At 51.8% G+C, this 13,662-nt stretch overlaps 2 protein-coding genes across 13 annotated transcripts; one reads left to right on the top strand and one right to left on the bottom strand.

Moving 5' to 3' along the window:
• Nucleotides 1–569: 569 nt before the first annotated feature.
• Nucleotides 570–2,883, bottom strand: dtd2 (D-aminoacyl-tRNA deacylase 2). 2 transcript variants are annotated; one of them, XM_086049633.1, is made up of 4 exons: nucleotides 2,558–2,883; nucleotides 2,057–2,194; nucleotides 1,247–1,316; nucleotides 570–937 (listed from the first exon to the last, which is right to left on the bottom strand). In XM_086049633.1, exons 2-4 carry the CDS (start codon nucleotides 2,171–2,173, stop codon nucleotides 645–647), a joined length of 480 nt encoding a protein of 159 aa, XP_085905759.1. In that variant the 5' UTR covers nucleotides 2,174–2,194; nucleotides 2,558–2,883; the 3' UTR covers nucleotides 570–644. The 2 variants fall into 2 exon arrangements, with proteins under 2 accessions (XP_085905759.1, XP_085905757.1); XM_086049631.1 differs by lacking the exon at nucleotides 2,558–2,883 and having other exon boundaries at nucleotides 2,057–2,531.
• On the top strand, nucleotides 2,319–7,909 carry nubpl (nucleotide binding protein-like). 11 transcript variants are annotated; one of them, XR_015089312.1, is made up of 11 exons: nucleotides 2,319–2,672; nucleotides 4,073–4,217; nucleotides 4,310–4,344; nucleotides 4,691–4,781; nucleotides 4,888–4,927; nucleotides 5,592–5,682; nucleotides 6,355–6,448; nucleotides 6,995–7,054; nucleotides 7,122–7,242; nucleotides 7,365–7,673; nucleotides 7,783–7,909. XR_015089312.1 is itself a non-coding variant. In XM_086049626.1 (11 exons), the coding sequence occupies exons 1-10, from the start codon at nucleotides 2,544–2,546 to the stop codon at nucleotides 7,552–7,554; spliced, it is 996 nt and encodes a 331-aa protein (XP_085905752.1). In that variant the 5' UTR covers nucleotides 2,319–2,543; the 3' UTR covers nucleotides 7,555–7,590; nucleotides 7,783–7,909. The 11 variants fall into 11 exon arrangements, 5 of the variants coding, with proteins under 5 accessions (XP_085905752.1, XP_085905756.1, XP_085905754.1 ...); XM_086049626.1 differs by having other exon boundaries at nucleotides 7,365–7,590; XR_015089313.1 differs by having other exon boundaries at nucleotides 2,320–2,672; nucleotides 7,368–7,673.
• The last annotated feature ends 5,753 nt before the right edge of the window (nucleotides 7,910–13,662 follow it).

Below are 13,662 nucleotides of genomic sequence, written 5' to 3'. Positions count from 1 at the left end.
CTTAGCATTTAACACCATCGCGATCAGCAAGTTGCCACGCCTTGGCCTCCCCCTCGCCTCGCTCAGCCGTTCCCGGGTGAAGGGTTTGCTGACAAATCCCCCTAGCAGTGAAACTTGGCTCCTCCTCCTCTTCCTCCTCCGCCCTCCCGCACATTGAGCACCGACTCTCGGCAAGGCTGCGCGCCTCGGCCCGCTCCTCCGCTCTGTCTGCTGCATCCCGGCATACGCGGGGAAGAAAATCCTTCCTTAAGTTTGCCCTGGCTTGACACCACCTGGCCACACCAAGTGGCTGGGGAGAGGGTGGACGGAAGTCTGGGCTTCCTCGCTAAAGCTCCCCAAAGGAGGTGCGGCGTTCAAACAACCCGGATGGATTCAAACCCAGCGAGAACCAACGGAATAATGATCATTGACTTCCGGAAGAAAAGAGCTGAGCTCAGCCCTCTGTTGTGGAGGAGGTCAGCGCTTTGACATTTCCGGGCACCGTCATCTGCGATGACCTCGCCTGGGCTGGGCCTCATCAGTGAAACGCGGCGGCGGTTGTGCCAGGGGCAAAGAAATTGGGACCAGTGTGTGACTTAATTCCACATTTTATTCACGAGACACAAAGAGACAAACGTATGAAGAGCGTTTTCCCCGGGTTGTGTTCAGAATTCCATGAGGTGCGTGTAGGGTCCATTGGTTTGGATGTGGAGGACTTGCCTGTTGCCGTAGGTCCCGTGTTGCACGCTCACTTCCTGTTGGCACAGAGCCACGAAGCGGGCGTAGAGTCGCATGCCGTCCTCCTTGGCCACGTTGTTGTGATACTGCATGCTCCTGCCTTTGGCTTTGCCCCCCAGCGTGGCCTGAGGGACCACCAGGAGGCTGCCCGGGAGATCGGCCAGCGAAACCATCTTCCCGGACGAAGACTCGCACAGGCGCACGCTCAGCAGCGAGGAAACTATGTCGGCATTTCACACAAGACCACATTCCATGGGAAACTGGACTTTGGCATGCCTTGTCTACATTTGCGGTCGTGCTTCCAAGTTGACTTCAAAATGTGACCACTATGTCCTGCGCCGACAATGTCAACATGTCGTGGAATTTTGTACGCGTTTATTTTCCGAATAAATACTTTGCACATTGACGTTAGTTAGGTAAGCAGCCGCTGATAAAAAAAAATATATATATATATATATGCTCTGTTAAAATAGACGGGAAAACGTAGTTTCCCCCTTTATTGAGGAGGCGGAGGAGAGCTTCAACTCACCCATCTTGGGAAGTATGTCTTCTGTTGCGCCTTTTAAAAAACAAACGTAGACCACCATGCCTCTTTCAATCTGCAAGCACACAATAGTGCTATCAAAACAAGTTACCGGTATTACAATAATGATAACAGTCGGTCCACATGTTTATTCTGTACAATGCTAGCTAGCCCACCTGTAACATTGGAAAGAATATTTTAGACAGAGCTGGGCATTTGACTAAAAATGAGCGTCCATTATTCGTCATCCGTCTGCAGCATGGGTACCCTTCCGTCGTGCGTCATTTGCCTTTTTTTCCGGGGGGGGGAAATAGTACCCGTCTACAGGCCGGTCCGCCTCCAATTTTAAATGGCAGCAAAATCGGCGTCCGTCAGTGACAGACAGGCGCAGCGGTCCGTCACATAGACGGAATGTCCAGCTCTGGTTTTAGCTGTTCGTAAAAGTCTATTTATGTAGCGTTTAAGATGTAGAACCCTGGTACAGTACTAGTGCACTGTATAATACCATATTGGCTCTAAATTAACACCGCCAAGTGCGGGTACAAATTCATTATGGCGAGTGTTGATAAAAACTTATTTTCAGGTGTGTTGGAGGAGGGAAACGTATAACACAGGCAGGATAGGGGCTTTCATGGACCGAACTTGGCCACCCCTGATTTAGAACCCTCAATATATTGGCAGTAATTCCATCAGCTGGGTTTCAATTTCGTTTTGATGAAATGAAACTAAGTCACTTTGGGAGACGATTTTGTGTGCGTGCACGCAGGCGTTCTGCTGTGAATTAAGTTTGATTTCTCTTGCGCATGTTGTGCTGACCTGAACCCATTGAGCTTGCTGCTGCTCGTCCTGCGGCTTCACCTGCAGCCTCGCCTGCAAACATTGCTGTAGAACCGTGCGGGCCACCGGAGCCGCACAATCGCTCCTGTCAGCCATTCCACTCCGCCAAAAGACTCTCTTGTAAGAGATCGTTAAACAAAAATAAACAAACAAACAACACTCAACATTCAAAGTGTGCCAAGTTCCGGAAAAGCTGGAAAATGTTGAAAGAAGTGCACGAAGCACATTTCCTGCGTATGTCACACCGGATGTTCTGAGAAGCTCAAAGTTGCGCATGCCATTCGCAGTTAGGAATTGTGCCATGTGACATATCAATTGATACTGTAGCACTTATTTAGCTTACTCTCTAATCGTAGTCATTCCAAAATCAACAGCACACGTGTTGTTGTTCTGTTCAAATCGTTTTGTAATTCGTGTTTTGCGCAACATTGACGCGCCTCAAGCGATCAACTCGAGCAGCTCAAATATGGCGCACTTTACCTACGGAAGACTTTCTTGTTTCATGAGAACACAAGCCAACAAATCTCTGCTTTTACGAGCTGGACCACAAGTGGAAGCCGCGTCTGCCTGCTGTTTACACTTTACACGCTGGCACGTAAGTATTTTTGGACCTTTCTCCGGACGCTGTTTGGTTTGTGTTGAGCTTGCTCAGCGACGTCAAGTGTACGTTTTTGACAGCGACGACAGCGGAAGTGTCACGATGGATTCCAAGTTAATTTTCGATATTATTGTTCTTTAAAGCAATATTGGTTTACAATCATAGAGTGCAGCCTGATTAGATGTTGAACCTCACACGTGGTCCGAATGTCGATCTACTCTCGTTCTAACGTGGATGGATGCTATGTACGGAACATTTCCACATTTGGGGTACGACGACGTGCTAACTTCCGGCCACAAGCTTAACAGTAACGTTCAGATGCTGCAAAATTGAGGTTAGGCAAACACAAGACAACCAACAATAAAATAGGGTTGGGAGCGTTACTTAAAAATGATTGAAATCAAAAAATACGTTGCCAAAATTTGCGTCGCCTGATCTTAAACGGGGAGAGACACAGGGACGGACGGCTCCGTTGCCAGCGATCGTGTGGGAATCTCCACTAGCCAAACAAACAACGGGCAGACGGGGGTCGCACTGCAGAAGATGAACGTCGTCGTTCCCTTTTCTTATCTCGTCTCGAAAGGCATCTCTTTGCTCTTACTTGTGCCTAATAGTGATGGGCATAACAGTTCTTTTAAATGAACTGAATCATTAGAATCAGTTCATCAAAAAGAATCGTTCACCGAATCATTATATGTATATGTATGTATATGTATATATATATATATATATATATATATATATATATGTGTGTATATATATATATATATATATGTGTGTATATATATAGGTATATATGTGTGTATATATATATGGGTATGTATATGTATATATGGGTATATATATGTGTGTATATATATATATATATATATATATATATATAGGTATATATATAGGTATATATATGTATATGTATATATATAGGTATACATTCACGTTCACTGAAAAGATTTGTTCTTTTTGAACGAATCGTTCGCGAACGACCCAACACTAGTGCCTAAATATCCCGCACAGCGCTTCGCACAGTCACGCAGTCACAGGCCATTCCATTGGAACAATGAAGAAAGTTACTGGCATGTTTGCCCGCCTTTTGAAGCCTTTCAAATGTCAGAACTTATTCAACTACGTCATTCTTAGCAGCATTCTTAAACATGGTTTTGTTCTTATATTCCAACTCTCTTTGGTGACATTGGTCTTGTTGGAGAGAGAAAAAAAAAAGATTTGAAGTTAGTTGTCACATCCCTAAAAGCTGATTTGAGATACGAGCGTGGTCACGGAGCCAATTCGACGCGTGTCTCAAGGCCCCGGCGCCATTGTTGACAGAAGTCGCGAGTCACCCGAGGAGGTTCTTTGGCATCTTGTTGTTGTTGTTGTTGTTGTTGTTGTTGTCGTCGTAGAGGTCAGTGGACGCGAAGGCCCTAGCGGAGCGTCAGAAGCAGCAGATGGCTCGAGGCCTCCCCAAGCAGAAAGCCATCGCGGGGGTCCGCCAGGTGCTGCTGGTGGCTTCCGGGAAAGGCGGCGTGGGAAAGTCCACCACAGCGGGTACCACATCTTCACGACACACACTTGTGCGGGCCAGCCTTTTTTTTATTTTTTTTTGCCTTTTGGAAATTGTCTCTCTGCTTCCTCCGAAGTCAACCTGGCGCTGGCGTTGATGGCCAACCAGCCGGTGAGACGCTCCGCAGTCCAGCTGAATAGACTTGCTCACCACAAAGCGCCGGCCCACCAATAATTGATGCCAAGACGCTCCTGCTCCAGCGCAGGCATGGATGTCGAATATGAAATCAAATCCAAACAAAACGTGAAGCACAACCTAAAGCCATACCTCAAGCATTTGCTGCCAGATAGAAATAGGAATGCAAGAAGATGAAGAATACACGGGTTCTGTGAGCAGTGGTAGTCGCTGTTTGCAATTTGTTCCTCCCGAGCACATGAAAGAAACGTCGCAGACGTGCTGAAGAGTTTTAGACGCTCTTTGCCGCGCACTTTGTCGCATCTCCGTTTTGTCCTTTCAGTCCAAGTCGGTGGGGCTGCTGGACGCCGACGTCTACGGGCCGTCCGTTCCTAAGATGATGAACCTGAAGGGAAACCCGCAGCTCACTGACAGTAACGCATCCGCGCTTACAAGAATCAGATACACACGCGCGCGCGCGCACACACACACACACACTTCTTTCATTTCAAAAATCTTCTTTCCCTTTTGTCTGCCCAGACAATCGCATGCTGCCGCTGACCAACTACGGCGTTCCTTGGTGAGTCTTTACAGGAGATGTATTCTGTGATCAAAGTATGCCGACACCGCAGCTCCGCTTACCTTTTGCCATTGCCGCGGTCGTGTTTCACAGCGTGCGGTCAGTCGGGCTGTCACTTGAAGATGGCACATCCGGCCCGGCTGCCGAGTCAGGGGCGGAGTTTTGTGCCTTTTGGGCAAAAAAAAAAAAAAAAGAAAGACCTGGATATTTTTCCAAAAACTCGATCATGATAATTTGACGATATTCTATCAAAGAATATTTTAGATCTGCACTTGCCTCACAAAATGATGGATGGAGAGCGTTTGTGAACAACAGTTGTTGTTTGTATTTTAAATTGCTTAATACAGCTTCTGCAAAACATAACGATATTCTAAGGCAACATATAACAATGAAGAACGATGTCTAGACTTCCATTGATTTTTGGGAATGTTTACGTCATTTAAAAGTCTTCTATTATTCCATTTTGAGCTGCAGCAAGTACTGGTGTCCCACTGCCAACTACGAGAGCAATCAGAATGGGGAAAAAAAACCAAACTTATTTGATATGTTGGAGTTGAAGCGGTCGCAGTGGGCGAGCCCGTCCGTCCCCAACGTTGCTTCGTGACGAGACGTGACGTGACGTGACGTGACGCGACGTGCTTTGTGCGCTCTCGTGTCCCGCCAGCATGTCGATGGGCTTCCTGGTGGACGACGACGCCCCCATCGTGTGGAGGGGCCTGATGGTCATGTCGGCCCTGGACAAGCTGCTCAGACAGGTTCCCGCAACACGCTTGCCCGCTTGCTTGCCGCCTGCCTGCGTGCACGCAGTCTGTGCGCGTTGCGTGTGCACCGAGGTTATTAGCGTTCACCGAAGCAAACGTCGAAAAAGAATGTCCTTTTTGCTCACAATTGAAAAACAAAGATGCTTTTTCAAAACCAAAAACTAGCTGCAACCACGCCTTTGCTTATAAAACAAACTCTTACCTAAAATTGTAGTCGGACTGCGCTTGCTGGTGGCTTTTGTCAATGAATCTCATACGTGAGCTTTGGGGCTTGATTTATCCACGTCTTGACGTTGACGTTGATGTTGCTGTTGCTGCGGAACGACCACGCTCAGTTGTTTGAGACTCGGAGATGACTTTATTACGCAATACCCGGTAACCTTTTTTTTGTTATGTTGCACCCAACATATGCGTCATATATTAAACACACACAAAAAAGAATACTCAAATGAAGCATTTAAAAAAAATGCTCCAAAAACGAATTCAAACTGAATTTAAAAACCAAAGTCAAAATGACATGATAAGTCACTTTAATGAAAAATCCCAAACTATTATAACCCTGGTGTGCACACAAGTATGAGGCTGCGTGCGCGCGCACGCACATATGCGTATTTGGTACACAGCATATGCACGCGTGTGCGTGTGCTTGTGCGCGTGTACGTGTAGGTGGAGTGGGGCTCTCTGGACTATCTGGTGATCGACATGCCTCCCGGGACAGGCGACGTACAGTTGACCATCACACAGAGCATCCCGGTCGCAGGTTAGCACGCCCGCGTTGTTAATTGTAAAAGTCTACACACCCCACTTCATATCCACACGCGGGTGGGATCCAAAAGTATTACAAATGAAAAATAGGATTCCATTCTTATTCCGCCATGAACCCCCCCCCAGCTAAACTACTGATCTAGGGGGGTTGCATAAGTGCGCACGCCATCGTATGACTAAATGGGAGTCGGCTTACACCCGCCACCATTCCGAGTGTCTCCGATGGACCCCAAATCAAGTTCACACGTTCCTGTGGGCTTTTCCTGCCCTTTGGTCATCACCTGGTTGAAGCACAAGCCAGAGAGGCCTCGTAAGGAGGACCAAAACTGCCAAAATCACAAATAAATAAAACCAAATATAAAAAAGATATCATTGAAATCAATAAATTGTAAATGGCGGCGCAAAATGGCATCGCCATCAACTCGCCACTGCATCGGGGGCGGCGGTCGTGTCGACGTTTGCTACGACGCGGCCCGGTGACGCGCGGCGCGGCGCGGCGTGTGCGTTGCGTGCAGGCGCCGTCATCGTGTCCACGCCTCAGGACGTCGCCCTGCTGGACGCTCGCAGAGGAGCCCAGATGTTTGGCAAAGTCAACGTGCCGGTAAAAGCCAGCCGCTCGACAAAACGCCGATGTTGCGCGAGCGTCACGCTTGCGAGCGTGCTTGCAGGTTCTGGGCCTGGTGCAGAACATGAGCACGTTCGAGTGCCCCAAGTGCCACCAGCGGACGGCCATCTTCGGCTCGGACGGCGCCAGGCAGCTGGCGGACTCGCTGGGAGTCGCTTTATTAGGTAGGCACCAATTCATTGTCTGTTCGTCCTCCTCCTTCCAAATCAAATGGGAGGCGCCGCACGGGGCTGATGGATGGAGGGATGGATGGATCTGCAAAAACCTTGAAGATTGTTTTCCAAAGTAGACCTGGCAATGTGGACAAAACGCCAACGTTATCGGTCTGCCTTGATGGAGGACATGAGAGAGGGCAGACCGTTTGCTGTTCAGGGGCTGAAACGGTGAAAGTTGGGCCGACCCGCGCCGTGTGTGGCGAGCAGCCCGCAAGTGGCCGCGCTTGTCCTGCGGGAAGCCGTCCGTCTCCCGCGACTTGACGGGGCGCCTTTGCGCTGCTGCGCCTCTGCTCTCAGGTGACATTCCTCTTCACGTCCGCATCAGACAAACGGCCGACCGAGGGGAGCCCGTCGTGGTGTCGTCGCCTGGCAGCCCCCAGGTGCCGCCGCCGCCGCCGCCGCCACTCTGTCCCCGCGCGCTGCTGCGCTGCGCACGTTGGAAGCCTTCGCATCATTTGCTGTTGCTCTTTGTGTTTGTGCTGCGTCCAGGCGCTGTCCTACTTGGAGCTGGCGAGCGCCGTCGTCCGCAGGCTGGACGAGATCGCCGCTTGACGGACTCGGCTAGCCGCGACTTGAAAAAACAAATCAATAAAATTGGAAAATACCTCAAAGTCAATTATCTGGTCCGGCACCTGGAGGGGTGTTCCAAGCGTATTTGGAGGCCCTCCTTTAGCTCCGTCTACGCTATTTGTCAATCGTGAGCAAAATATTCACTTCTCAGGCTTCGGAGCGCTGGATCGCCGGAGAATATTCGCAGGATAGGTTTCAGAAAAGGACACAGCTGGAAAAGACTTCCCAAGGCTTTGTTTATTGGAGTTCTTTTTGCCGGAGTCAGAAGGGCGTCTTCATCTGGGCTCCCTTTTGATCCAGATCCGGATGCCGAGGCTTAGCGTCTGAAAACACAAGCGTGGCCACGCGCAGAACCAAATGGCTCGTTAACCACGTTCCCACACGCTCAACAATCCGAGTGGAGAACAGTTGAGCCTCGTCGGCTACGTTTACGTGGACAAAATGTCTGAATCCCATCCGGGTGGGGATTAATACTAGGAGCCCGTACACTCTTTTCGCGGGCACTCAATACATCGACTTCGCGAATTACACCTTTGATCGGAACAAATGACTTTGACGTGCGCAGATTGACCAAATCGTCAACCGGAAATAGTCGAAGAAGCCGCTGCGACTTCCGTGTCAACAAAAGCGTTATTTTGTGACGCCGAGTTAAGGCTTCGCAATGACCGGTTCAGCCTTGCGCTCGCCCGCCACGTCTTTCGCTCGCCCTGCTGCTTTTTTCTCTTTCAAACCTTACGGACTCCAACGACAAACGGTCTCACCCGCTCAGCGGCTTCTTTGAGCTTCCGGGAAGAAGAGGTAAGAACGCGTATTCTGACGTCACACGCATTTTTTTCCGTAAGGTCGGAGTACGTGTTCTCATCGATTCCTCATCCTATGGCCGGGAATAAAATCTTGATCGGGCTTCCGCGGCGCCCGCCCACGAGCCCACGATGGGAATCGGCCGCGTTGCTGGCGGGGGACGTCCAAAGCGTGCGGGATGGAGGCCCTCGAGGCCCCCGAGGGAGGTCTTTGAGGCCCTCGAGGCCTCGTGGGCTACGCGCTTTCTTTGAGCCCGCCCGCCCGAGTGTTGTTCAAGCGCGGCCAGGCCGAGCGGTCCGTCCGAGCGGTCCGTCCGCTCACCTGCGCGTGGCGGCGGTCCTCCGGCGAAGCTTGCGCGCCTCGCGCCGCCACACCTTCTCGGCCGTCTCCTTGTCCTGAGGACGGCACAAGACGTGTGTGTCAAGGAGAAAAGCGCATAACATGGCAAAGATCTGTGACATCTTGGAGCGGCGTCTTCACAAGGACCGCGCGGCCGGCCGACACCCTGACAAGGCGGCGCGGCGCGGCGTCCCTCGGTTTCGAGACGGCGACATCCAAAAGGTTCCATTTTGCACGCGGCGCTTTCACGAGAAGCCATTTGCTGCTGTTTCGTGACCAAACCGAAGCAAACGCAAACGAGGGGGCGACGTGCTACTCGTCGACTTTTCGGCAAAACGGCGGGCGACTAGTTTGCGCCGCTCCACTTGGAGTTGGACTCCATGTCACCGACATAACATTTGAGGTCCGGCCGCAGATGCGTCCCACTCGCCGGCCTTGTACTTGACCGTGGAAAATGCTCGCTCGCGCCACTCCTTTGCGCGCTCGGCGCTTGGCGTCTCTTCATTTTGACTTTTGCAGGGAGGGCCTTGAAAAGACAACACGGAAGGAAGACGGATCACGCACCTCCATGTATTCCGAAACCCTCTTCACCTCCGCGTCGAGGCGCGCCGCCATCTCCATGTCGGTTTTCTGCACAAGAGAAGAGAAGCCAGCGTGATGTGGCGGGCGCGGCCCGCCTCGGCCCGGCCCGCCCCGTCCCGGCCCGGCCCGGCCCGGCCCCGCCCCCGCCCCGCCCCGCCCCGTCCCGCCCCCTCACCGCAAAGTGCTGCATCTGCCTCCGCTGCTTGGCTTGCGGCCTGCCCACGCGCAGCTCCTCCTGCTCTTCCTCATCCTTCAGCTGCTCACTTTTTCTCTCACAGACAAGAGCCCCCGAGCGTTGCTCGCTTTCCTCTGCGCGCGTACACACAAAGTCCGCTGTGACCTCCGCAGACGTCATCAAGCGCTTAAGACGTCCTCCTCCCCCAATTCAATTCACGACAAAGAGCATGACCCAAGTCGGAGAGTCCAATATTTCCTCCCACTCGGTGAGTGAGCTCATCTGGGACCGAGCCGGCCCACCTGTGCCAATTCCAAATGAAACGCGGTCTTCCACCAATGCTAACCTGGGCCCATCGACGCCCCCCCCCCCCCCCTTTTCTAGGCCCCGGCGGCCCTACGTCACCTTGACACCCGACCTCCCGTTTTGCGGGGAGTCCGCCGCTTGGGCGCGCGGAGCTCGGGTGAGGGTCATCGAGAGGCGGGTGACCTGTGCCCGCCAGCTTCTCTCTTCCACTTGAAGTGGACCGTGTCCGCCAGCAGCTCGTCGGGGGTCAGACGCAGCCAGATCCTGCAGGACAGGAAAAACTCTACTTCAGACGGCTCACCCACGTCGAAAGAAAGCAAATGAAAGGCGGAGCCCAGCCGTCCACCTCCCTCCCGTATGCTCCCGTGATGTCGCTGCTGCGCAAACGGAGTCTCCTCAAGCCTGTTTGCCGGACCATCACATAAGTTTGTCAATTTAAGAAGTCAAAAGGGTGGATTCTGTCAAAAGGGAAGCCCGTTGGTTGCTACGCAGTGAGATGGTGGACGTCCAAATGTCCCTCCAGGCAAATGCCCGATTATGGAGGCACGGCGCGCCATGCCTAACGCACCTCCCTTGCAGCCCACAAATTGCTTTTGGAACAGAAATCGGCACCAACTCTGACAATGGCAGAAAGTTGGTTGCGTATGGAAAAGGAAAGGCAGCGTTTGCAGGAGACCAGCCCATCCATCCATCCATCCATCCATCCATCCATCCATCCATCCATCCATCCATCCATGGAGTACCTGGGAAGCATGAAATCCTGCTTGTTGCGACATTCCTCCAGTAGATGCAGCAGCTGCTGAGCAAAGGGCACGTTTTCCTCCAGATTGTGACTCTCCATTAAACTGCGCAGGAGAGAAAACAACAAGTCGAGCAAAAGACACGCTCACACGTGCAGTTGTGCGCTCGGTCGATGGCCAACCGTTGGCAGTCCGCCTGAGCCAAGCGGGTCTGGTAGAGGAAGCCTGGACTCGCATCCCTGGCTACTCTCACAACAAGATCCTGACGAGCAAACAGCACACACGTGACCAAACGGGCAAGCGCACAGGATTTCCCAGCTCCCTCGTTTCAAGCGCGCAAACCGGAACGATGCCGATGCCGATGCCCAACCCCCAACAGACCATTGGAAACTGGCGAGGAACACTTTTGAAATGCTAGCCCAGTCCCGGTCCGAATGCCGCGCTCCAAATAGAAGCCGCCGTGCGTCGGGCGCACGCGTGGACAAAGCGGCCATTGAGTAAAAGGGACCTTCATTTTGCGCACCGTTGGAAATGCTTGGAAATAGATCACATCAAATTTGACGAACACCACGTGCTTCTCGGGCATCTGATGCCAATTCAACGTCAGTCTGACACCAAATAGGGCCCGCGCGCGGCGCGTCTTCGTCACACGCGAGATGAACTCGCCGTGTTTCTCGCCCGAATATTGACGGCCGAAATATGGAAACCTGGTGAAGCGTTGCTGTGTAAGGGGGTGCTGCGATGCCACCCACGATCGCAAAGGAACAAGTTCCGAAGAACGTTTAACAAGGGGCGGAGGTTTGATCGGTTTCCTGCTTGGCGGAACCCACGCTTTTCTGTCTGCAACCGTGTAAGTGTCGAGAGAGGAAATATTTCATTCCAAACAACACAGCTGCAACAAAATATCCATTGAAATATGTGAACCAATACAAACAAACAAACAAACAAATACATAAATCAGCATTCTTCCTCTTAAGTAACTTGTGAAAGGTCCCGAGGAGCCGTGCTCGGCTGCAGAGCGTAGTTGGAGGCGCGGCTCAACTCAAAGGTTTGACTGCGCCCACACCGAGTCAAAGCGCCTTCTTTTTTCTTAAACTAGGTCCTTGATGGTTTGAATGATGCGACGTCACGCTTACGTTGAACACTTTGTGGAACACCAACACTTTATTGAACATGGAACATGACAAACTCACACTTCTGTCAGTCGGGGCGGAGCTATGAGCTGTTTAACGGAAGTGGTCGAAACGTCCATTTGACGTCCGTTGTGGGTGAACAGAGGCTCGCAGAGCCACAAAAGCTCGTACAACGTGTTCAGGGGCGCTGAAAATGGGGGAGCGGATGTTGGTTCTGAGTGTCTCTAGGCCATTGGGTTCAAAAGTTGTGGTCGAAAGACGCCCTCCACTTTGAAACGAGTGGGACGTGTAGTATGACATGTCCCCAGCAGAGGGCGCACTCTTCCTGTATGGTTGAGGTTAGGATTTGGCTTTCGGTCACTTGATAGTTTGTAATACTCAATGTGAAATTACGTGTTGTTGTTGTCACTTAAAGTGGCGCATCATTAAAGCCGCCAATGAAATAGTTAAAGACCAAAAAGGAAGGCGCTTAGACGTCGGGAATTCGCGTGGGCGCAGTCAAACGTTAAAGTTGAGCTAGGCCTCCAACTGCGCTCTGTAGCCGAGCAGGTACTCGAATCCGATGGTCTTCTATTGACAAACAGCTGATTGGGTTTGTTTCGTTCGAGCGCGCGTGCGGCGAGCCGTTTGCGTGGGGACCGACATCGCGATTCTTCCGCTAAACAGGAGCCAGGACATGGCTCAGCCAGCGGTCGAGTGGACATCTCCCAAGCCAGAGCTGGGGGGTTCCTGGGATCCCCGGTGTCCTTGAGCAAGACACTGCCGCCGCAGCTGCTCCTGATGCTGCGTCATCGGGAGGTGGCTGACGTCACAGTGTGCAGCGCTTTGAGTAGCGCAAGCAGCAAAGCACGATCCAGGTGACTTCGAGCAGGAGAGCGCGTGCGAGGCAAGCCGCATCCGAGGCATACTCACCCCCTGCTGGTCAGCTGCGTGGGCGCTCCTCACACACTCCACGGTGAACTTTTTTCTGCAACATGCAAACAGACCGCATCAGAGACAACAGCGCCCCCCCCCGCACGGGGTGACTTGAAGGAATTGCAAGGCATGCAAGCCTAGTGAGTGGATGTCCTCGTAGAGCCTACCTTTCCAAGTCAAGTCCCCATTTGTGGGCGATGAGGACGTCTCTCTTGAAGACGGACAACATGTTTGGAAAGCAAGCCAGGCGCCTCGTGAGGCACGCGAGAAGCCCTGAAGAATTTGAAGGCGTGACTGCGAGGGTTCCAATGCCTCGTTGCGCGCTTGGAGCGAGTGCCTGGCTCACTGGAAGCAAGTCCCTTTGCTAGTGACGTCACAATCACCCTGCGCGGCCCCACTTTCAAAAATGCTGACGCAAACATTTCTTCAACAGATTAATCACGTCACAAAGAAGAGACGTCACGATCAGCGCGTGCGTGACGTCACACGCGTCCACGTTGGAAAGAAAAGGAAGCGGTTGCAGCGCTCGTGGACGAGTGCCCACGAAGCGGTTGCAGACACACCGACTGTTTATTAATCTGTAGCCACGGTTTAGCAAACCGATAAAAAAAACTCTGTATTGACAGTTACAACATGACGTTACGCTACCTTTTCTCATACCCAGGCAACAGAGGGGCTCTGTAAGACATCGCAGCCAGCCACATTGTTGTGTTTATTGATGCGCAGTGTGCTAGAAAGGTGCTTCCAAGTAAAATGGATTATGATTTTATTTGTTGCTTTCCCACAGCCTAAGCAACTACCGGGGTGG

Source organism: Filicampus tigris, chromosome 13 (assembly GCF_054856515.1).
Source record: "Filicampus tigris isolate MCC_2025a chromosome 13, RoL_Ftig_1.0, whole genome shotgun sequence".
In the NCBI taxonomy this organism is placed as follows: Eukaryota; Metazoa; Chordata; class Actinopteri; order Syngnathiformes; family Syngnathidae; genus Filicampus; species Filicampus tigris.
This window is presented reverse-complemented; position numbering and strand designations above follow the sequence as displayed.